Source organism: Zalophus californianus, chromosome 8, assembly GCF_009762305.2.
Source record: "Zalophus californianus isolate mZalCal1 chromosome 8, mZalCal1.pri.v2, whole genome shotgun sequence".
Lineage (NCBI taxonomy): Eukaryota > Metazoa > Chordata > Mammalia > Carnivora > Otariidae > Zalophus > Zalophus californianus.
In genome coordinates this window covers 80,509,896-80,532,072 of record NC_045602.1, presented here as the reverse complement: position 1 = coordinate 80,532,072, position 22,177 = coordinate 80,509,896, and the positions used below count along the sequence as shown (strand labels likewise).

Sequence of the window (22,177 nt, the reverse complement as noted above, 5' to 3'; positions counted from 1 at the left end):
TCCCCGCAGGGGAAATTTCATTATTGCTTACAGCCTGCGCTAGAGAAGCTAGATACTTTACAGAGGGCTCCAGAACCAAGGAAACTCCTCTTCTAAATGAGCTTTCTCCCCCAAAACCTGAAGCAGCTGAGGGCTTGATCAAAGGTGACGGTAAATCAAGGGTGAAAGTTTTAACAGAGGCCAAGGGGAAAACCTTGGGGGGAAGTCAAGGGGAAGAAGATACTTGAAACATTTTGCCAGTTGCGTTTCAAATGACTTTTATTCACAGCAGGAGCCTCCTAGCAGATTCCAGAGTCAACACAGGAGCAAACTGCCCCCTGGGACTTCATGGTAATACTTAGCACTTAGAATAACTTCTCTGGCACTTCGTATCCCAAAGTAGTTAAAAAACGTTAATTAAGGATTTAATTAGTTGTTTCAATTTAAGTAATAGAAAAAACATATCTAATTACAGCAGGCTTCCCGAGCCTCTTGGAAGAATTACCCCGGTCGATGCCGGCGCAGCCCTATTCATCAGCCTTCTCCTTGCTTCCGCCACTCCAAGACACACACACACACACACACACACACACACACACACACACACAGCACTCACACCACAGATAAAAGCAGTGATTACTTGCTACATTTTTTGCTCCGAGGGTCATCTTACTTGAAATTGATCTTCTCTTGCTCAGAGCTAAAGAGATAGGTTTCCCCTATGGGAGGAACAGGGTCTAGTTCTCTGTCTCCTGCCCTGAGCAGGCGTCTTGCTCACAGCAGGTGCTCCACATGTGTTTGTTGAATGTGCCTCCGATGAGATGACCTTCCATAGCACTTCCAGACCACAGCTTAAGACCCGGCTAGGAGAAGGCACCTTCTGATCCCAGCCAGCAACTGACGCACAGGCCTTGAGACCCCACGGTGGCTCCCCCTTGTGTGGCCCAGCCTGGTGCTGCTGGAGGCTGGCTCACTCTGGGAGGGTGCCGTGGAGCACGGTCCTGGGTCCCACTGGCCCTCGGGCTAGCTCACCCCCTACTAGTGCTTTTACACTGGTCAGAAGGTCCCGGGAAAGGTCTGCTGCAAATCAGCAACAGCAGTCCCCGCTCTGAGGGGGCCTCACGCTTGGAAAGATGCAAAAGGGTGTTCGGCTTTTGGTCTTCCTACTACTAAACGGGTCCATGCGGGGATCAAGCCCCTCTTTGCTCCTGAACTTTCATCACAGCCTCTAATTTTAGAGACCCTGGAAGAATTTTGTCCTGGGCGGGCATGCTAGGGATTCTGAACACAAGAGAGCCCCGAGGTTCTCGAGAGAATAGGAGTGATTAAAGTCCTTCTCGTTTGGCACCTGGGGTTGGCTTCCAAATCTGTCTGATGACAAAGGTGACCTCCCAAGTCAGTCATAAGAACGTGAGGATGACCGAGCAGGCAGGGAGGTCTCGGGTGGCATGAAACGTGTGTGTAAAGGGGTAGAAAAGAACGGGGAAGAAGTGGGGTGGGGATAGTGAACATAGTTCACAGCAAAGGAGCAGAAACAAATGGAAAAAGGGGTACCGACTATTCCTCAGGACTGGTCCAGTCATCAGGCCTAAACTATTAAGTATTCTGATCAGAGATGGCCTGCTCATGATAAATTAGTTGCAACAGCTGTAGGAAAACACACTAATCGTCCACACGGAGAGTGACAAATCGCTTTCTCAGCACTTCTCGGAACCAACGAAAATTCAAAGCCGAAAGGTGTCCAGGAAGACGTGAAACAATCGGGAGGCTCACTAAAGGAAGAAAAAAGTTCTTAAATCTCATTTATGATAAATGTCCAAAACGTCTGGGCTAGAGTGTTGGACTGTTAAGGAAAAAATAATTTCCTGCACATCCATGAGAAATCCTCTGCCGCTCATTAAGCACTATTTTCGGGCTCTTCTCTCTTCTCTGCACAGAATGGCATGTTTCACCTGATGGGTTCTCGGGACAGCCGCAGCAAAATAATGCTGCCTGGTTTTTGGCCCCGGGGGGCACTGCCTAACTTGCTGGGGCAATCAGTGTGGTTTGTGCTTTCTTTCGGCCAGTGCTGTTTGGGATCAGAAAGAACGAGCTTGGAGAGAAGCTGAGAGCCACACAAGAGAGCTAGGGGTTTGCAATTTGCTGGATTGAAAAAATGACTCCGATGGGAACATGTATGTCTCACTTAAATATTTCTCCTTTCCCTTGGCGTTCGTTAATTAAAATGAGTATTTTTCGGGGCCAGGAGGTTGTCACTGCATTGACAAGATATCCACCAGATGGTTGGTGTGGACGTAGGCTCAGGGAAGTGAACTTCCCACAAGCTGTCGCCCCCTGTCCTCCAAGTGGACGCCTTGTGCACATTTTTATCACAATGACTTCACACGTCTATAGAAGTGCCCCTGCTCCCAGGCTGAAGCAAGCAGGAGGACGTGTCTGATAAATGTTTGACCATTCCTCACTGCTCCATTTCAATATGGGCTCTAGATGCTCACGTGGGACGATGCCCTTGGGTAACAATTTGTTCTTTATCGCGATCTTAATTCCTCTGTGACCTAATCTGGCAGCAATGCCCACTGCCAGAGAAGGATGTGGCACTTCCTTGCTGGGGTGGAGGGGACACTCTGCTTCTTGCCTCTTGGGGGCCTGTGCCAGATGGAAGAGACATTCCTTCCTGTGCTCAGCTCACGTCTCCATTCTCAGTGAGGTCTGGTGGGTGTGGCTTTGTTCCCCTAACTGAGAAATCTCAATTCAGCTCAGGGAAACAAAAAACAAAACCCCCAAAGCCCTAAAATGAGGCAACCTACAGAAATCCCACGGAACATACGGAATCGAGTGTTGTAAGCTAAAAAGCCTCCCTTTCTGCCAGTATTTCAAATCTGGTTGTGTGGTTAAGAGGCGAATAGGTAAAATAAGGGCAAGGAAACTTTTATACTCTGGTGTGTGGTTTCTGGAAAGCCCAGAGTGGAATGTTTGCTGAGGGTGACCTATTTGGAACCACACCAGCAACTTTTGAAATACTGCTTTCTGGATTTCAGTCAGATGCACATTTAAATCCAAGTCTGGGGGAGGAGCAAGGGCTTAAATAGAGGATTGCCTTCTTCCTGGCACGAACTTATCTTTCAGGAACTGGAACCTGTTTATTAGGACCCCTTAAAGCAAAGACTGTTCATTATGCCTTGGAAAATCATCTGGCCAGTTCCTCTCCCATAAAAGTGGGGGGTGGGACCGCGGGCCTTGGGTGGGGGTTGGGAGAGGACCCAGGGGCTCCTCTATATGACTAGAGAAGGAAAAAGACTGAACGGTGTATTTGTTCGTGGTATTTTAAAAAAATGAAAAAAGTAATTTCACTTCAGCCCCATTCTGGAAACGATGCGAAGAGCAGAGGTAGACCAGGGGCTGCTCGCACCAGTGGTCCTCCCTGAATCTCCAGGCCACATGGCTGAGATCACACAGTAGGCTTTTTTAGGGGAAGAGGAGGAGACACGTGCTTCTGTATTTCAGCTCGGATCCCTTCAAGATGTTTTTCACAGACTTGGTTAGAAACTGTCCTAAAGTGAAACAGTTCTAGGAAAGCTGTTTTCTTGTCTCATTTCCCGACATGTACTTCTTCATGTTTATTAAAGAATCTAGGTTAAAGATGTGCAATCCTGTCTTCCATCCCCTCCCCTGCCTCGAACATCTGAAGCAAATGATGAAGTCCTAAGGAGTGACCAAGAGGTGCAAAGAGTGAAGCAGGGGAAAATTCCATTTTGTTGACGCATTTGGGCAACGGTGGCTCTGTCTACGCAGCCCTGGTGAACGGAGAGGGTCAGAGGGACGGGGGCAAGGTGGTGAATCTAGAAATGTCCAACCAGAGAGTTTAATCGCCTTAACAAGGGCAAAGGTGACTTTATGCCTCTCCATACCCCAAATTCCTAACCCCGCCTACTCCTACCCGTGACAGGGCAGACGAATGCTGAGCGGTTATGTGGGTTAGCAGGCAAGCAGATGGTGTCTTCATCTACGTGACTTAAGGGTCACCAAAAGCTCCCTCTGGATCCGTATCCCGTCTTCCCTGCCCTACAGCCAACACGTTTCCCTTTCTGCCTTTGGTTAACGGCCCAAGGGTTGCTATAGACATGGTTTTCGAGTTGCAGCCCATGCCTCCATCAGCCTTAAGGCAAACTGGGTGATCAAGTGAACAAGAGGCAGGGAAGAGAGTGGGGCAGGAACAGTCCTGGCGGCGATGCCTGAGTCAGGGGTCCGGTTAAGGACCTCGGGGAACACCCAGGGAGCCCAGGTGGCTAAGGAACTTGGTGGCGGGGGACACAGACTAGGGAGCAAATGGAGGCCAAGGATGACCACACACTGACCACGCACGGTTGCCTAGGCCTTCCAGTGCAGACAATTCACAAATCACTGGAAGTTACACACGGGCCAGTTTATCCAGCACGTACTTAAGTGAATTTAATCTTCACGTTGGATTCAAGGTCAAAGGTGTATTGGGGGCTCTATCTCTGGGTGGGCTCTGGGGTCTGTCAAGGAGAGCTGTATTATCAGTTCTCAAGGAAAAGCCCGATTTCCCTATGAGTCAGAAGTCGGGTCTGGATCCTGCTGCTGTCCCCGACCACCTGTATGTGTGGGGCCAAGATCACCGAGCCTCAGTCTAGGCCAATGTACTTGTGTTGAGCCTTATTTATGTACCAGGCGTGGACTGCGTAGGCTCACAGATGAGTAAAGGTCACCGTCCTTTCCACTCCATTATTTATAAAAATGAGAGCCTTGCATCTTTCTGACAGGCATCAAAGAAGAATGGACCAGGCCATGCCCCATAAACTAAACAGCCCTACAGAAATGAGAGGACTTTTCCCAATAATGGGCCAGAGTAAGGTTTCCTATGAAGTCCTCTGAAGTGTGAGCAGGGATTCTATTAAAATAAAACCAGTTTTCATTGTCCGTTTTCTTCTATACTTTACACATTGTTTTTAAGTGTTTGCCATGCCTGGGAACTCAGGGAAGTGGCAGGGGGTGGCTTGTGTACAAACCACATTTTCTAGTATCTGTATTTGATACTTTGACATTTGGGGCCTTGCCGACCCTGAAGGAATTGCTCCTTTTTGGGTTGGCCAATTCCTAGAAATAGTGAATGACTCACCTTCCCGTGCACCTTTCATAGGCAAACCAACCCATCTAGAGCCCACACCCCAACCCAGGCATCTGACAACTAGAGACAGCCCCTCTACCCAAGAGCCCACTGAAATGATTCCAACTAGCCAAACTGAAGCCTGTTTACACTTCTTTGCTCCTTCTTTTCCACAGAAGACACGAGTGGCTCTTGCCCACATTTTCTCTGTTCCCCCTGCCCCCTGACCTCCCTTGGTGCTTCGCCATGTGGCCTCTGTGGTGTGCTGGGCCTGTTTGGAGGGATCTGTGAGTATAAACCTCTTCTTTCCTGACAGTCATTTCCATGTCTGTGTGTCTCACCATATTTGATTTAAAACAAATCTTGCATACCATGAAAGCAGCTTGGTACATGGGTGCAGGACATCTGGTGTGCAAGGTATAGACATGACATCCTATACCAAGGGCATGCCAGGTGGCAGGGACATGCCTGTGTGCTGCAGCTACAAAACAAGATTAATTTCAACATAGATTTGTGGGAGGCAGCAAAGCAATGGGGTAAAGGGTAGGACTTCAGGGTTAGAATGGGTACGATTGTAGGTCCGCCAATTTCCATGTGTGTGCCTCAGATTCTTATATGCATCACTTTCCTCCTGTTTAGATGGGACGATGCCAACCAGACCACTTAAAAGGTTGGTGGGAGGATTCGATGAGATTATCAATGCAAAGACTGAGCCCAGGACCTGGGATTTGGGAAACACTCCTAAGTGAGTTATTTTTATTAACCCATTGTTCAAGACTTACTGAGAAGTAAACCTACAAAATCAAATTTGAAGTATTCCTTAGAGTATGTTAAACTGTATTTTCTAGGTCAAAAATGACTGAATGCTGGTGATTTTATAGGGTTCCATCTTAGAAATTCATTTGTCTCTGACATTTGTTGCTGTTTATTTTCATCCAAGTGAGAATTATATTTCAGTTTTTCCACAATTACGTTTGGGGACTCTTGTCTCAAGAAAGCCCCCTAACTTTGATTTCTTCAACAGGCTCTGGAAAGACACTCTGGCACTCTTGGTTTTAAATATTCCACTTTCTGTGCTGTGTTTATAGCAGTAACAGTTTCCAAAAAAAAAAAAAAAAAAAGAAAGAAAGAAAGAAAGAAAGAAAAAAAAATCACACATAATTTCCACACATTCTTTCAGGCAAACAAACACTGTCTCAACTTGAAGTGAAAATAAAGCTTTGCTAGCTTAAAACAAACAAACAAACAAAAAAACAACCCAGGTATTCACAACGAAGCCTGCCTCTTTCCCGGAAACCCTCTAAACTGTGATAAGTGAGAGGAAGCTTCAAAGTGATATTCAGCAGCAGCTTAAGGGAGAGTTGTGGAAATGGAAATTAAAAAGGATGCAACTGCGGCTCACCGGCCAATCACCTGTTGGTTCCTTAATTAAGCGGTGCACTGTTGTCATGGGGACACGTGGGCGCAGCGTCCCATAATTCCCACAGTCTTGGCACTCCCGGTGGCCAGGATGCCTTTCCCTTCCTCGCTCGCTGCCACATGGGATACTCTGCTATTCTGGCATCTGGCATGATGGCCACAGTACACATTTTAAGCGAATTCCAAACCCCTGCTTATATTAATTCAAGGATAAAGCTGTCTGGAAGGAGCACCATCAGCGTGAGGCGTACCCTTAAAATTCCTACGGAATGGCATTCAGTATTACGATAGGGCGGTGTCTCTCTAAGTCCATGACCCCTTCCATCAGAACTCCAAGGTTCTTTTCCAATTGCACAATCCCAGCCCCACCTTCAGATCTCCTGCCCTAGAATCTGCATTTTATTTTTTTTAAAGATTTTATTTATTTATTTGAGAGAGAGAGAATGAGAGATAGAGAGCACGAGAGGGAAGAGGGTCAGAGGGAGAAGCAGACTCCCCGCCGAGCAGGGAGCCCAATGCAGGACTTGATCCTGGGACTCCAGGACCATGACCTGAGCCTAAGGCAGTCGCTTAACCAACTGAGCCACCCAGGCGCCCTAGAATTTGCATTTTAACAAGCTGCCTCACCCAGTGAACCCTACACCAGAACTGGCATCACGCTGGGTACTCGGCGAGGCACCTCTTAGGTCAGTTTCTTTAACTCTCGGTAGCCCGATCAGCTACCATTTACTTGTGTGTGTGGTTCATTAAACATTCATCTCATGAGCTTTAGGAACGCCTTTCAGATGAGTCAGGTTAGGAACGGTCAGGCTTTGGCTCTACCCTGTGTAGCCCAGATCTAGGGCCCCACTTGTGAAAGCTGACCTCCCTTCACTTCCAACCACTCAGGAACACTGAGCCCTGTTTGGGTAGGTTCCCAGAGGGCCCCCAGTTGGCCCCGGAGCCCATTATCCAGGCATAAACCCTGAACACATTGGCAAGACCAACATGCTTAGCAGCATCTAGTTGGAGCCTTTGAGACAAAGCATGTATATTTATGCAAGCAACATATAGCAGAGGATCGTCTAAGGGTGAAGGGAAGATCCCGGGTAGAGCCTCAGCATTAGGACTTGGGGCCATTTATGTTGGTCGGTTCTAATGGAAACTCTGGGACTAATTAGGCGGGGTAATGGACCTCACCGTGGGTCTGGAGTTAAGTATCAGTGACAGAGCCTGCCCCAGTCCGAGCTGCCATCAACTCCCTATTGCCTCATCTTTCCTTTTTTTCCCATCTTTGCGGTCTTATGAAATGTTAGATCATTCAAAACGATTTGTTTTGTGTTGAGGTTTGAGGCCTGGAGCAAACCAAACGCAAACCTTCCTGTGCTAGGCTTGACTGTGGAGCGGGGGTGGGGGGGGGAGGGGTGGGGCTTGCACTGCTGAATTTCTGGCAAGGGGCCTGCATTCCCATTTTCCTCAGGTCAAAATTGAAGCTGAGGGTGTAATTCGAGTTCAGAGGTGCAGCCAGAGTTCGGATCATTAGTTATCTGGGTAATTTCAGAGAGTAAGATTTTACTGCTTTGCTAATCGGCTTGATAATTCACCCAGTGTGGATTGCTGGCTCATCATAAAGTGGCCACTTCCTGTGCCTTAGGGTCAGAGGGAGCAGAAGACCTATGTACCAGACCCATGAAAACATGCTCACGGCAGTAGTGTAAAAAGGACAATAAAGACGCAGAAATCAAGGTTATGGATCTTTATGTCACAATGCAGCCCTATTGGGCTGTGTGTAGGCTGAGCCTGTTCTTTATTAACTGTAAGTTTTTTCTCACAGCACAGAACTCTTCCATCAGCCTGAAACTAAGTAAATGGATAAAGTGCATTTCCGTGGGACTTCCTGCCCCGGCATAAACAAGTGTGGGAGTGCGTTCTTCTCGAATGGGAGATAACATTTACGAGCACAAAATGCATCTTGGGAACATGAAAATCCAAATGCAAATATGAAAAGCACATGTTCTCACTCCTCCTCCCTCAGTGAGTCTTATGCCCCCGTGTGCACGTCTGCATGACAAAAGACACTGTCACAATTATATGACAATTGAAGCTTACCATTGTTGTAAGAGCGAAAATTTCCTACAAATTTTATGTATTCATACGTTGGAAATTCCTTTGGGTTCCAGCTGCCTCTGAGGAGATGGCAATAAAACTCTAAATCGCTGTCAGCTGGGCGGTCAAAGGAAAAAGAGAAAACGAACGTGAATATGACATAGATTCTAGACCAAACAAGTTGTGTCTTTGCGTAACTCTCAGGCTTCAGTCTACACACGGCCAGGACGTTTCTCTCATTACGACTGACTCTTGGACATGGTTTTATAACCTTTGCAGAACCGGGGGTTCCCCTCATAGCTTATATAGATGTTTTGCATCCCATACTTGGGCCCAATTAGTCTTAATTTGCTCACAGATGTCTGTGGTTGGTTATGTCGGCATTGATTAGTTCCGGCTGTTTTCATATGGTGTATTAAAACAAAGCTGCTCACATAGAGCTGCTCTCTTTAATCTAATCTTTTCACGTTGCTTTGAAGTAAAATCAGATGTACAACAGGACACATTATTCATGGAAAATGAACTAAGGCCTGAACAAGTAAGTACGAGGCACTTGCATGATCTCCCTCAATGTCTGTGCTTCGTTAACAGACACACGGTTCAGGAGGCACTGAGGCTGGCCTTCCATCCAGGTTGCCAATTTTGAGAAAAACTTTAAAATTCCATAAAAACTGCAAATGTATATAATAAATAACCAGATGACAGCCTCAGGAGAAGAGAATTTGGAGTTTTGACCTAATTATTCATTTTGCAGTTGGTGACTTGGTTATCATACGAATCTAGCATTACGGTGTCCTCTAAAATAAGCAGATTGTGCGCTGATTTTTGCATTGTTTGGTACCAAAAGACTCTTCGTGTTAAAAAAAAAAAAAGAACTTCTTGTATTACATGCAAAACAAATTCTTATTTGTAAGCGCCATGCTTTCAAATTTTCCACAGAGAAGTTAAATGTCATACATATTCCAAACTCCAGTTTTAGCTTTAAATTTAAAATATACCTCTAAGGATCTTGGAAATATTCTGAGTCACAAGGAAAATTGTTCTTAAAATTAGTCCTCCCTTCTTAATTCATTCTAACCTCCTTTCAAAAGTAAAATTCTTACCTTTATATCTTGTAAAACCAGTAAAGTTAAACTTACATTTTAAGTATTCTGGGGAGGGGGAATCTGTCACAAGCATATGGGAAGAAAGCATTTTATACACTTCTGAATGTTCTTGTTCTGGAAGGAAATTTAACAAATTCTGATCCATGACATCTGACTGAAAAAGAAAATAAAGAACAAAGGTACACACTCAACGAAGATGAAAAACAAAAGCAAACGCCAAAACTGAACATTGAAGACAATTCAGAACTGGTTTCTGAAATGAAAAGTTCAAGATCCGATTTTCTGTGAAAACGCTCGAATCTATCACTCCGTCATCCTGAATTATAATCTAGAAGGGTTTACTTGCTCCAATGCAAAAGGATTGTCCATGGGCCTAAAAAAGAAGTAAGAGTTAAGTCGGACAAGCATGCAGAGAGCCCTACTCTTCCTGGAGGACTCCACCTGCCGACACTCCTGTGTTCTGGTCAGGGCGGCAGGGGCATCGAGGGACCCCCGGGCAGGCCCACTCACTCAGGGGAAGGGCCCGGAAGAATGCATAGGGTTCCTTTTCTTTCTTTTTTTTTTTTTTAAAGATTTTATTTATTTATTTGAGAGAGAGAATGAGAGAGAGAGAGAGAGAGAGCATGAGAGGGGGGAGGGTCAGAGGGAGAAGCAGACTCCCCGCTGAGCAGGGAGCCCGATGTGGGACTCGATTCCAGGACTCCAGGATCATGACCTGAGCTGAAGGCAGTCGCTTAACCAACTGAGCCACCCAGGCGCCCCATAGGGTTCCTTTTCTGACCATTAGGCCCACAAAAGAACACCTGTTTACTTCTTAAAAGTCTCCTCAAAGGAACTGTGCTTTTATTCTGAGTGATTGGGCACTGCGATACAAACACACAACATAGAATCTAGATATAGCACTGTCCAATAGAATCGTCTAAGGTGATGGAAACGGTCTATCATGTGTGCTGTCCCTTATGAAAGCAGCCAGCACCACGTGGCTATGAGAATTGAAACGTGGCTGGTATGACTGAAGACTGTTTTAAATTCCATTTATTTTTAATTTTTAATTTTTTAGAGAGTGTGTGCACATGTGCAGTGGGGGGGGGAGGGGCAGAGGGAGAGAGAGAATCCCAAGCAGGCTCCACATCTAGCGTGGGGCCCGATGCAGGACTCAGTCTCACAACCCTGAGATCATGACCTGGGCCGAAACCAAGAGTTGGACACTCCACCCACTGAGCCACCCAGTGCCCCTGAAGACTGAATTTTTAATTGTATTTAATTTTAATTATCTGAATTGGTATTTAAAAAGCCACATGTGGCTAGTGGCTCCCATATTCGCTAGTGCAGGTGGAAGCTGACAGAGGAGAGAGAGAAGATAGGCATGTCTCTTGCTGCCTCAGTCTCCCTTGATAAACTCATCCTTTCCTATATTTTTAAACACGATCTTATACACTCTTAAATTTGTATGTCTAGGTAACTCTCTGTTGTGTGTCCCCGGGGACCAGAGGTTGACATGCATCCCCAATGGCATTCCTTTGCACCCATACCTCCTCCTCCTCTGTGCTCGATGTCCCCATGGTATTGCCAACTGGACACTTGCCCATACCAGACACCCCGGTGGCATCCTCAGCTCCTCCCCATCCCGCCCTCGTCTTCACATCCAAACAACGTCCAAATGCTGTGACACACTCCTCCCTCAAATTCTCTCAGATCTTCTCACCTCCCTTTATTCCCATGGCTTTGACCCCCAGTCTAGAACACCATCCTTTCTTATCTGGGGAATGAACTGACCAAACTGGTCTTCCCACATCAACTTTTGTCCCTGTCCCCACGTATTCTCCAGCAGCAGCCAGAAGGAGGCCTATATCAGATCAGGTCACCACCTTGCTTAAAATGGTCTATTGCCAGGGGCGCCTGGCTGGCTCGGTCCATAGTGCTTGTGACTCCTGGTCTCAGTGTCGCGAGTTCGAGCCCCATGTTGGGTATAGCCCTGACTTCAGAACAACACAAAACAAAAACTCTCTGTTGGCTGCCAAATGCTCCCAGAATGAAACCTGAAGCTCCCACTTCACTTCTGAGGCTCGTACTCCCCACCCTCCAAATTTCCTTTTCTCCAGTTGGCCAGCTTGCTCTTCCTTCTGGGCCTTCCCCAGGTTGCACCCTGAGGCGAGGACATCGTGCACCTCTCCTTGTGTTCGGCTAACTCCTGTACCTCCTTCAGGTCCCTGCTTTGAAGGCACTGGCCCTGAGGAAGCACCCATGGATGTCACCCTCACTGTTGGGGCTCTGGCCTCTGAAGCCCCCTGCTCTACTTGTTCTGCGGTCCTGTAAGTGCTGGGGAGGGGCCGGTCCCCCAGACGGGAAGGTGGAGAGAGGCCCAGAGGTCGGGACTGAAAGCTGGCTCTGCACCCCCATCAACCAAAAGATAAGGAAGCTGTGAGGGTGGCGTGAGCTGCTGGTCAGTCACTCAATGAATGCTCAGTGTGATCAGGTATTTCATAACTGTTCAGGAAAGTTCTCAACGTTCTCTTGTTCGTTCATGTGCTGATGTGTGTCCTCTGCCTGCCTCATCCAATGGGAGCCCCAGGAGAGCAGGGACCCTGTCTGCCTTCTTCACCCCTGGGTGCCTGACATTGAATGGTGCTTGGCCTCCGAGAAAAATGCATTGACTAGCTGAAAGACGTCTCGGGGTGGGGGGTGCACAAGCAAGACAACAGGACTCAAAACAAGGCAGCCCGAGAACACTGAGCCTGGTGTACAGAGTCCAGTCATATGGACAGAGAGGTTCCCAGGGAATGATTCCCACAGGGAGGAATCCCTGAACAGGAGCTGAAGGACAAGATGGTGTCTACCGGGCAGCCAGGGTGCTCCACGCAGGAGGCAAGGTGTGCACAAAAGCATCACAGGAGGGAAAAGAGCAGTGGAGGCAGGTGTTGCAAAGGGAAGTGAGGCCAGAGCTGCGAGGGCCCCAGAGGAGTGAGTGCCTTGTCCTGTGCGCCTGGGGTGGGGGGGCCGGGACCCGCTGAGGGGCCGAGAGGAAGGGACGGCCAGACTGTACTTGGGCTTTCTGGCCTGAAGAGGGAGGAACACAGGACACCACCAGGCTAGAGAAGGTCAGTCTGAACAGGCTCAGGGAAAGGGAGACGTGATGTGCAGGACGGAGAGTCCAAACAGGTCAATCAACAACAGAATCCACCCAACGCTGACTGAGGGCCACCGTGTGCCAGCCACTGCCTTTGGCACTGGGAAGAAACCCAAGGAAGCAGGCGAGGCCCTCCCCTCTTGCAGCCAGCAGTCCGGGGGCTGCGAGGACGGGGGACACCACCTCGTGGCCGATGAAGGACAGGAGGAGGGGAAGGAGGGACTCCCAGCTCGATGGCGTCTGGGCTTGATCTCTGTGGGCAGACTCTGCGAACCCCTGACTAGCCTGTGCTATCATTTTCTCCCTCGGGCTCTCTCCAAGTTCCTTCTGATGTTCTTGATTTTATTTTAAGCTCATTCCCTTTAGTTTTTTAGATGATGACTAATGCTCACAGATGACAGTAGTCTTTCTTCTTGAAGACACTGCAGATACAAGAAAATGATGACTAAGTCACTCCATGGCCTTTTCTTGGAGAGCCCATTGGAAGACCCCTTCCTGTGATGTAAGTATGACAGAGAGCAGAGTTCTGGGGCTGCCTGACTTAGCTGCTTCTGTGGAACACAGCTGGCAGGTCACAGGGCTGTGGGGGCACCTTGGGCTACAGGTTCCTCACAGAATAAAGATGAACCCCGGATGGAGGTTGGTGGGGGGGGGGGTGGTGGTGGTGAGGATTGAGTTGACACCCACAAAGGGCTCAGAGCCATCTCTTGCTATGTACTATTATATTACTGTTATGCCATTTCCACATGCCGACAGGCAACACAAACAATGATGGTTTGAAAATTGAAACTCTAGCGCTTACAGGAGAATAAATTCTGTCTGCACTTGAACTATCCCTTGAATGAGCTGAGCTCTGTTTATTAAAATGACAGCAATTACAGAGACAAGGGAGGGCACGTGCCATCCACATCCATCTTCCCAGCTGAATCACAGTGTTGGGAACATCATTTACCTGTTGGAGACCGAAGGTTCTCTACCCCAACTTACTGATAGGTCCTTGGCTGCTTCCTCAAGAACCTTTACCAAAACCACTTTCGCTACGAACGCCTGTCCTAATTCCAAATCGCACATCTCCCGTGTTTCTTCTTGTGCCCCTCGGGAGCCTGGGGATGATCAGGAAGTGCTTCGGGACACAGCAAGGCACTGTCCTCTCTCCCTAGGAACCAGCAGCACCAGTTCGGTGGCACCCAGCCAAGTTAAGGGAGCCCACCCACGGAGTGCACAGAAGCCGGCCGGCTGAGTCAGAAGGGAGCTGGGTGGACACTCTGTCCTGCAAGGTCCCAAACAAGCCCTGGCAGTTCTTGCTGGAGATGTGTTGGCCACGGTGAGAAGTCTTGGAGAAGGGGCAATCGTGAGATGTCGTGGAGGAGCCTCATGGTGAGAAGAGGCAGGAATGGGCTCCCCGAAGCAGTCAGGGCCTCAGTCTCCCTAAAGGGCCAGGGGGTTGGAGGCACATCCGATAGGCTCTGATGCAGTTTAGACCCAGAATCAAATTGACGGCCCAACGGTAATGCTTTCAGAAGCCAGTACAGGGAGTGGCTTTGACCTTAGAGTCGTGAAGAATTAATTAGAATATAAAAGGTACGAACTATAAAGAATCTCTGTTCATGAAAAGAACCTAGAGAGGGAGAGATGAGCCACATGATGAGAGAATAGATTTGTAACACATAAGCCATGGTGTAAGTCCTAAAATTAAGGTTCAGTGTTAAATGCTGCCTTGTCACCTAGCAAAACTGGGAGGCCCTCGACGGGCCCAACTGAAAGTTCTCCTTCACACTCTGCCCCCGTGGAAAGGTCCCCTAGCTAAACAATGTTCCTTAACGAGGGGGACGGACACAGTTCCTGCTCATCGCTGGGTAGTGGGTTTAACTCCCTGCCAGGCTGCGGAATTATTTTAATAAACCAGTCTCACCCCTATGGGGACCGGGGGGTGCCCCACCCTCCTGTTACTATGAAGCCTGCTTCTCACAGCCCCTGCTGGTATGGTCCGGTGTGGCCCCGTGTCCTCATCTGCCAGGCTGTGAACACATGAGACCGATAAACTGCTGTCAAGCTCATCTGTCCAGTGTTGGGTGTTGGGCCTTCAGCCGGACCTGTATCCCTAAGGCAGAGTGAGCAGGAGGCGATTCAAACAGTACCTGACAGAGGACTAGTGTTGAGAACCATGGAAAGAATGCCTCCAAATTACAAGAAACAAACCAGACAGTCCAGTAGGAGAATGGCAAAATACCCAAACAAGCACTGTGTTCACAAAAGAGGAAATACAAATGGCTAACACGCATATGCAAAGACGCTCAATCTCATTAGTAATCGGGAGAAAGGCAAGTTAAAACTCCACGAGATATGTTCACGTGTGAGACTGACAAATGCTAAGAAGCCTGACAATCCACGTTCTGTGACATGGGGCGCCTAGAACTCTCGACTCTGCTGGTGGAGGGCAGACTGGTGCAACCATTGTTAACCACCTGGTGTCATCTGGTACCCGTGAAGGTGCACCTACTCTCCAATCCGGCCATGCTACACCTAAGTTCTCTATGGCAAGCTTGCCAATGTTCATCAGGAAACATATGCAGCATGTTCACCAAAGCACCTTCCAAGGGTTCCAACCAGGAACGGATGCAGAAATGTTAGCACATTCCTCCAATGGAATACTAGGCAGCAACGACCTAAACCCGTGACTGCCACTACTAACGGTGTGAGATGGATGGATCTCACAAACAACGTTGAGCAAGAGGAGTCCATTTCCCATTTTCCTAAAGTTAACCAGAAGGGAATACTAAATCATATTGTTGAGTGACAAATCAAAAGTTGGTAGAAGGACAAAGAAAACCAAGGAAGCAACGATCTTAAAAGCCAGGAAAATGGTCATCTCTGGTTGGGAGGTGGGGGTGTGTGATGGGAAAAAAATACACGGGAGCTTCTATGGTTCCCAGACATATTCTGTTTCTTCACCTCAGTGACAGCTACCTGTATGTTTGTGCTCACTTTATCATGAATTTAAACATCGAATGTATGTTTTATATATACTTCTGTATGCATGCTTTATAAAAATCAAAAGGCACATTAAAGTAGAAAAAAATCGGGACACTTGGGTGGCTCAGTCAGTTAAGCAGCTGCCTTCAGCTCAGGTCATGATCTCAGGGTCCTGGGATTGAGCCCCGCATCAGGCTCCCTGCTTAGCAGGGAGTCTGCTCCTCTCTCTGCCTGCCGATCCCCCTGCTTGTGCTCTGTCTCTCTCTCAAATAAATAAATAAAATCTTTAAAATAAAATAAATAAACCAAACCTAACTGGTGACCTGGACTCTTTTAACCTGTGACCAGCTCTGAGCTGCATGCAGCCACACCTGCCACAGCCCTCCTAGACAGAGCGACCCCCAGCTCGGCCCCCACCCAGAGCCATCTCTGATCAGATGCCCGGGATCAGGCGGGTTCTTCCAGCAGGTGAGGGGCAGGCCAGGGAAGGAAGGGCAGAGCGATGTCTCCTGGGAGGTGTTTCATGGACTTGCTGCTGTGTTGTGTGGTAATGTAAGCCAGGGGCTCTGTCTTTCCTTTTCTGCAACCTCCTCTCCCTGCTGTGACCCTTGCCATGGGAACTTGGCCCTTTATTCTACTTTCATCTTGCACTGCTTTCTGGAGCTTTCACTGGGAGAACCAGCATTCCATGGAAGTAGTTTTTGGTCTGTAGATTTCTCCACATTTATAAGCACTTGTGCCTTAGATGATTTTCCTTTGGGGAGGTGGTACTGTCCGTGCCCATATTTCTCCCTTTGAAGGCACCTCCCACTCCTGCCGAGCTGTCTGCATTGCTCTCGAGGTTAGCAGCCCCGTTTCTGAACTCAGCCCCTCACTCAATGAACACTTAGGCACGTCGGGTCTGTGCTCAGGCCTGAAGACAGGACCTCTGCCATATGGATGGGTAGCATGGTCCAGCCCATTAAGCAAACACTGCAATCATTAACAAATCAAAACAGCAATCTGGGAAGTTAGATTCTTTAGAAACTCAAACAAAAGTCCAAAAAGGAAATACAGTTTATGCCTACTTTGGGTCTCTCATTTGGTTCTGCCTCAGCCGTATTCTTTCCCAATTCCGTCGGAGGCATGTGACTTAGTCCCTTAGATCTTTCCTGGAAGGTTTTCATCCCAGAATCTCCCTTTAGCCCTTGGTCCTCCATCAGCATGCTCATCCGCCATGCCCACATTGCTTCTTTGACTGCCTGTGTTAATTCTAGACACCAAAATGTGCTGGTGTCACCACCACAGGAAAGCTTTGACTTTGTCTTAAAACCATTTCCTGCTTTGAGCTGTTTTCTTTTTTCTATCAAATTGGGAAAGAAAGCTCTAGAATATTGCATCAGAATATTGCTGTACAAAAATCTATCATGTGAGCTTCTGCCATGTCTGAGTTTCTAGTAGTAGGAAGGAAACAGAGAGACAAGTAAGCCTGACAGTCTCAAAAGAAGAAAGGAATTCTTGCTGCTTATCCCCCAACCTTCCCAATCACCAATGGGCTTCCAATCCCAGGCCCCACAAGGGGCAGTGGGACCCAACCCCTGGTATGCCAGCCTCTGATACAAACAGGGGGCACGGCTGCTGGGGCCCATGGGCCCTGCCCCTGCCCACACTGCATCTCTGTTGGACGTGCCTTGCTTCAATGGCCACCTGTCCCAAGAAGACTGACCACCGCCCTTCAGTTCCCCATCCTCTCTTCCTAAGAATTGTAATTCTCCATTGTAAGGACAGCAAATGTGATTTAGCTCTAGTTCTGTGCTAGCTACTATTCTAAGTGCTTTACATCCATGAACTCACGTAAGGGACTCTTAATGGCGCTTGGTACATTGTGAGTGCTCAATAAATGTTAAGCTGCTTCTCTATTAGTCTCTAATGGTTTAACAGGTGAAATCTCTGAACAAAACAGCAAACCTTCAAGGAAAAATAATCTCACATGGGACTTTTCAATGGCTGCATCATCCATGGACAAGTCCTGGGCTCATGCTTAGTAAGAGGGAAGTCCAAACTGAAGTGCATTAAAACAAAAGCAGAATTCCTGGATAGCAACCCAAATCCTTGGCATCAGGAAGATACCAGAGCAGAGTGGTAAGGAGCTTGGGCTCTGCGGGCAGTTGCACCTGGTTTAAGCCCGGCTCTGCCCTCACTGGCTGGGCCACCTTGGGTCTCCTCCTTTGTAAAGTAGAGGTGATAGAGGTATTACTCCCGGATGGGCTCCTCTGCTCAACCAGCTGGCTACTGATTGGCACCAGGGAAGCTCCTGTCCTTGCAAGAGAACAAAGATGAAAGTGAATGCTAAGCAAAAAAGGAAAAGCAGGCAGTGCTCTTGGTAAAAACCAGATAATACGAGTTAGAAGTAAATGGAAGTTAAATTTGGGGATTGTCCATCCTGGGCTCACCTCCACTGGAGAGCTTAAGGGTTGACTCTATGTGTTTCTGGGTGTGGGTCTATATACAGACACTCATGATTCATACGGATCTAGCACTGATAAGTAGAGATGGGATTGTTTCTGCTCCTTCCAGAGTTAGAAAATAATTCACAAAGGTGGTCCTAAATTGCTCTGCAATTTCAAAGCAGAATTCCAGACTCACTTTCCAAGTCCCTTCTGCCATGTATAGCAACTGGGTCATCAGATAATTACAAGAGCATAAAGCACAACAGTGCAAATCCTGTTTGCTCAAACAGCTCTGGGCTCTTGCATCTCATTCCTGGGTCATTAAGGAGGCTCCGTGTTATTGCTTTCAATCAGCGCCTGTCATGGTTCAATCCTGTCCATTCAAGACAAAACACAAACCCCTCCAACGAAGCACCCCATTGCTTCTTCTTTCCTCAGCCCCCTCAGGTCAGCCCGAAGAAGCCAGGCTGATTTGATGGGGTCACTTCTGTGTTACCTGTATCAGCCTCATCACTATTCTGGCCTCAGATAAAACCAAGGTGAAACTGCACTCTTGCCTCCTCGGGGCTGAGAACCAGCCTCTCTGACAGCAGTCAAGAGGAGAGAGAATGCCCCAAACCTAATGCACCTTGGAGACGGTGCAGGGGGTGGACCGAAACACAAAGGTTAGACAAACAATGGGGTAATGCAAAGGCATCTGCCTAGCAGGGTAAAAACTGCTTTTTTGGGCTATACCGCACAGTGACCAGCAAAGGAAGAATGTGGACGGTGACTCTGATCTGCATCGTTTGCAGAAACGATGTGATGGGGAGTAGCTTCTGAGGAAAAGGGTAACCCAGGAAAATATGGAACCTTGGGCCAGTAGCAAAGCTGGGCTCATCACCCCAAGGAAGGCGAGCTGCTCACGAAACAAGGCTGCACTCTCCCCTGGCAGGTGCAGCTAAGGAGAGGGGGCCATGGTTCTCCGGTGTCTTCCTGGCCCAGGATTTCCTTTGTACAGGAACCAAGGGAAGTTGTTCTGGGAGTGGGGAGTGGTGGGGTTAGGTGGTTTGACAGAGCTTGTGGGGAGGAGGGAGAAGACAGGAGGCTTTATCCCCATCAGGATGCCGCTGGTAGAACTGTCATTCAAAGTCACAGTCTGTAGGAATAAATAAGGTGTGGCAGGAAATGGAAGGCTGGCCAAATGCCTTTGAGGGATCCCCAGAGGTGGACCGTCTACCAGCCAGGTGCTGCTTGGTGAGCCGGGTCCTTCTGACTGAGGGTTACCAGGGCACCAGGCAGGCTTAGGCAGAGAGGAGGAGAAGGAGGGAGGAGAGGCAGAGAGGGGAGAAGGGAGGGAAGGAGGGAGGAAGAAGGGGAGGGAGGAGCATCTAGGAGGGCCTTTGTCAAGCAGCACCCAGCCCGCCTCTGAGCCTCCATCTGGAGTCCCTGGGACAGCAGAGCTTGTCGTCCTGCCTACACCCTCCCCATTCCCCAAGGCCTCCCTGGTCCAAACAAACACATCTTCCCAGAATATTTCAACTCTCCCCCCACCACCACCCCCATCACCCCTGTCACAGATCCTTTATTACCATTAAGTGTCACCACCTACTTGCAATCTCAGACATGTCCCCAAACCACGTCCCATCTCAAGCCATCTGCCGCGCGTTCCTCCACCAGCTCTCAGTTGACCTGGGAGGTCGGCTTTTCCCTTTGTAGGATATACATAAGCCTCTGTTCAGGCTCTAAGATCTGCTAACTGTGCTAGGATTCTGTCGTCAGCTCAGCTCCTGTGTGGTTTCTGGGGCACAGAAGGGTAAGGACCTGCACCCACATCCCCCCTGCCAGGTTTTGCCATGTCGAGATCTGGGTGCCTTGTTTGTTCTAGAACAGCATCTTCCTGCACCTGCCCTTCCTCTAGAAGCCCCGCCCCCACCAGGACTCTGGCCTCAGCCTTGTTGAGGACACTCCTTAACCCTCCTTACACACAGACCCCCCTCAGACCTACATCACCCCCAATGTGAGATCTGAATGGTTCTCAAGGGAAGACGATAATGTGGACTGGCAAAGGCCAGCAGAGCAGAAACTTACTGGTAAGTGCCCAAGGAGAGGTGTGATACTGTCAGAAACATACAGGATGCTGCCGTCCGTTGTCACTGCAATAATGAAGCCGTCCAGTGCCTGCAGAGAACCCAACAGCGGAAGGCTCCTTAGTGGCGCTTTTATGGAGGAGGATGTCACTGAAGCAAAGGATCCCCTATTATGACACTGAATTTATTTTGTAATTCTTAGAATATTTCCACAAATAACCTCACTGCACTTTTCAGCCTAGCACACAGGATGGTTTCATATGCAGACTTCGTCTAGCCCAGGCAAAGGGCTTGCTAAAGCACTAAAGGGCCCCCTGGAAAATCTGACCTCTTGGTATCCTAAAATTCAATTTAGCCATGGGAATTACCTAAGTAGTTTTTTAATGGTAAGCATCCCATTGGGCTGGACCAGAAACATCACAGTTACCACTAAAAAGATGATATTTTATGGTTCCCATCCCCTGATCCCCAATATCGCTTTGAGTTCAGCGGTAAACATGGACCGGAAGGTATCGGACCTAACAGGTGCATTAACAACTGTCGGTCAGGGTCGACCTCTGCCTACATTCGTTGCCACAGGAGGAATGCTTCCCGAAGGAACTGTTTGTCAAGAACCTTCGCATTACTTGCTAAGTGTCTACTGTATGTGAGGCACGCTACTCTAGGTGCTTCTGATAGAAAAGAAAGGATGCAGGCTGTTAATGTTTTCTCACACTTCTGCTGTTTTGTTTTTAGATTCCTTATTGGATGCTCACAATGCTTTCATAAGACACAACTGAAAGTTGATTTCTAAAATTCAGACTGTGAAATTCAGCACTGAATGGGGTCATCCTGGCAACGGGATATACGGGTGCCCCAAATAGAAGGAAAAGACTAAGACAAGCCCATCTCATTGGAAAATGAGTCTCTGAGGGAGTAATATGCTCAGGTGGACTGTTACTGTAAACCTATCACTTTGTACTGACTGCATCTTTGAAATAGCATCTTCCTCGAATGTGAAAATGTTTCCTCTTTAAAGGAAAAAAAAAAGCCACACTGAAATATGTGCTTAGAAAGTTCTGGAAACATTTTGTATGCACTCGGCTAGTTCCTCTCAGGGTGTTACTAGAAGTCTGCACGGTCATAGGGGCATTAATTCGTTCAGTTAGGAGGGTGCAGCTAGGTGCACTGCAACAGGAACTGGAAACGGTCCACTAACTGGGCATGGAGGGTACCGTGCCAGGATGGGAGAGAGCTCTCTTCACCAGGAAAATGAACACTAGGGTCATTTATTATTTTATACTCACATATTGCAGGATTCAAGACTGAAAAATAGATTAAAGCATGTTTCTTAAGAGGACCTCATCCTTTTGGGTTACATCAGTGGTTTTCAACTGGGGGCAGCTTTGCCCCCTCTCCCCTCACACCTGTTGGGAGACATCTAAGCAATGGCAGCAGACATTTTTGGTGGTCACTACTGGGGTGGGTGCTGTTGGCATCTAGTGGGTAGAGGCCAAAGATGTTTTGAAACATCCTACAATGCACAGGACACCCCCATAACAATGAAGGTGTCAATAGGGCCGAGGCTGAGAAATCCCAAATAAGATTTATGGGCCATGGTGAACCCAGAGGTACATCCTGGTACCTTTTGCTTCTTTTCCTAATGTTTTTTTTTTTCAGTTCTATTTGTGGCACTCCTAGAGGTGAGCTTTAAGAGGTGGGGGCACTGTTGAAGAGGGCAGTGGGACCTTTTGGAAAAAGCAGGGCAGCATACTGGGAAAAGAGAAGCAGTCCAAACAATCTTCTTGCGCTGTGAGCCCAAGCCCCTCTTGGATTTCTAAAGCATGTGGGTGTTAAAAAGCTGAAGGTATTTACAGATGGGAGAT

At 48.1% G+C, this 22,177-nt stretch overlaps 1 protein-coding gene across 1 annotated transcript in view; it reads right to left on the bottom strand.

Moving 5' to 3' along the window:
• Positions 1 to 22,177, bottom strand: part of NPAS2 (neuronal PAS domain protein 2) — a 151,065-nt gene that overhangs the window by 31,568 nt on the left and 97,320 nt on the right. Inside the window, exons 5-7 of the mRNA XM_027622741.2 lie at positions 20,314 to 20,403; positions 9,748 to 9,868; positions 8,612 to 8,725 (exon numbers count right to left, since the gene is read on the bottom strand). Of these exons, the coding sequence (XP_027478542.1) occupies positions 8,612 to 8,725; positions 9,748 to 9,868; positions 20,314 to 20,403 (325 nt within the window). The remainder of the gene's footprint in view (positions 1 to 8,611; positions 8,726 to 9,747; positions 9,869 to 20,313; positions 20,404 to 22,177) is intronic.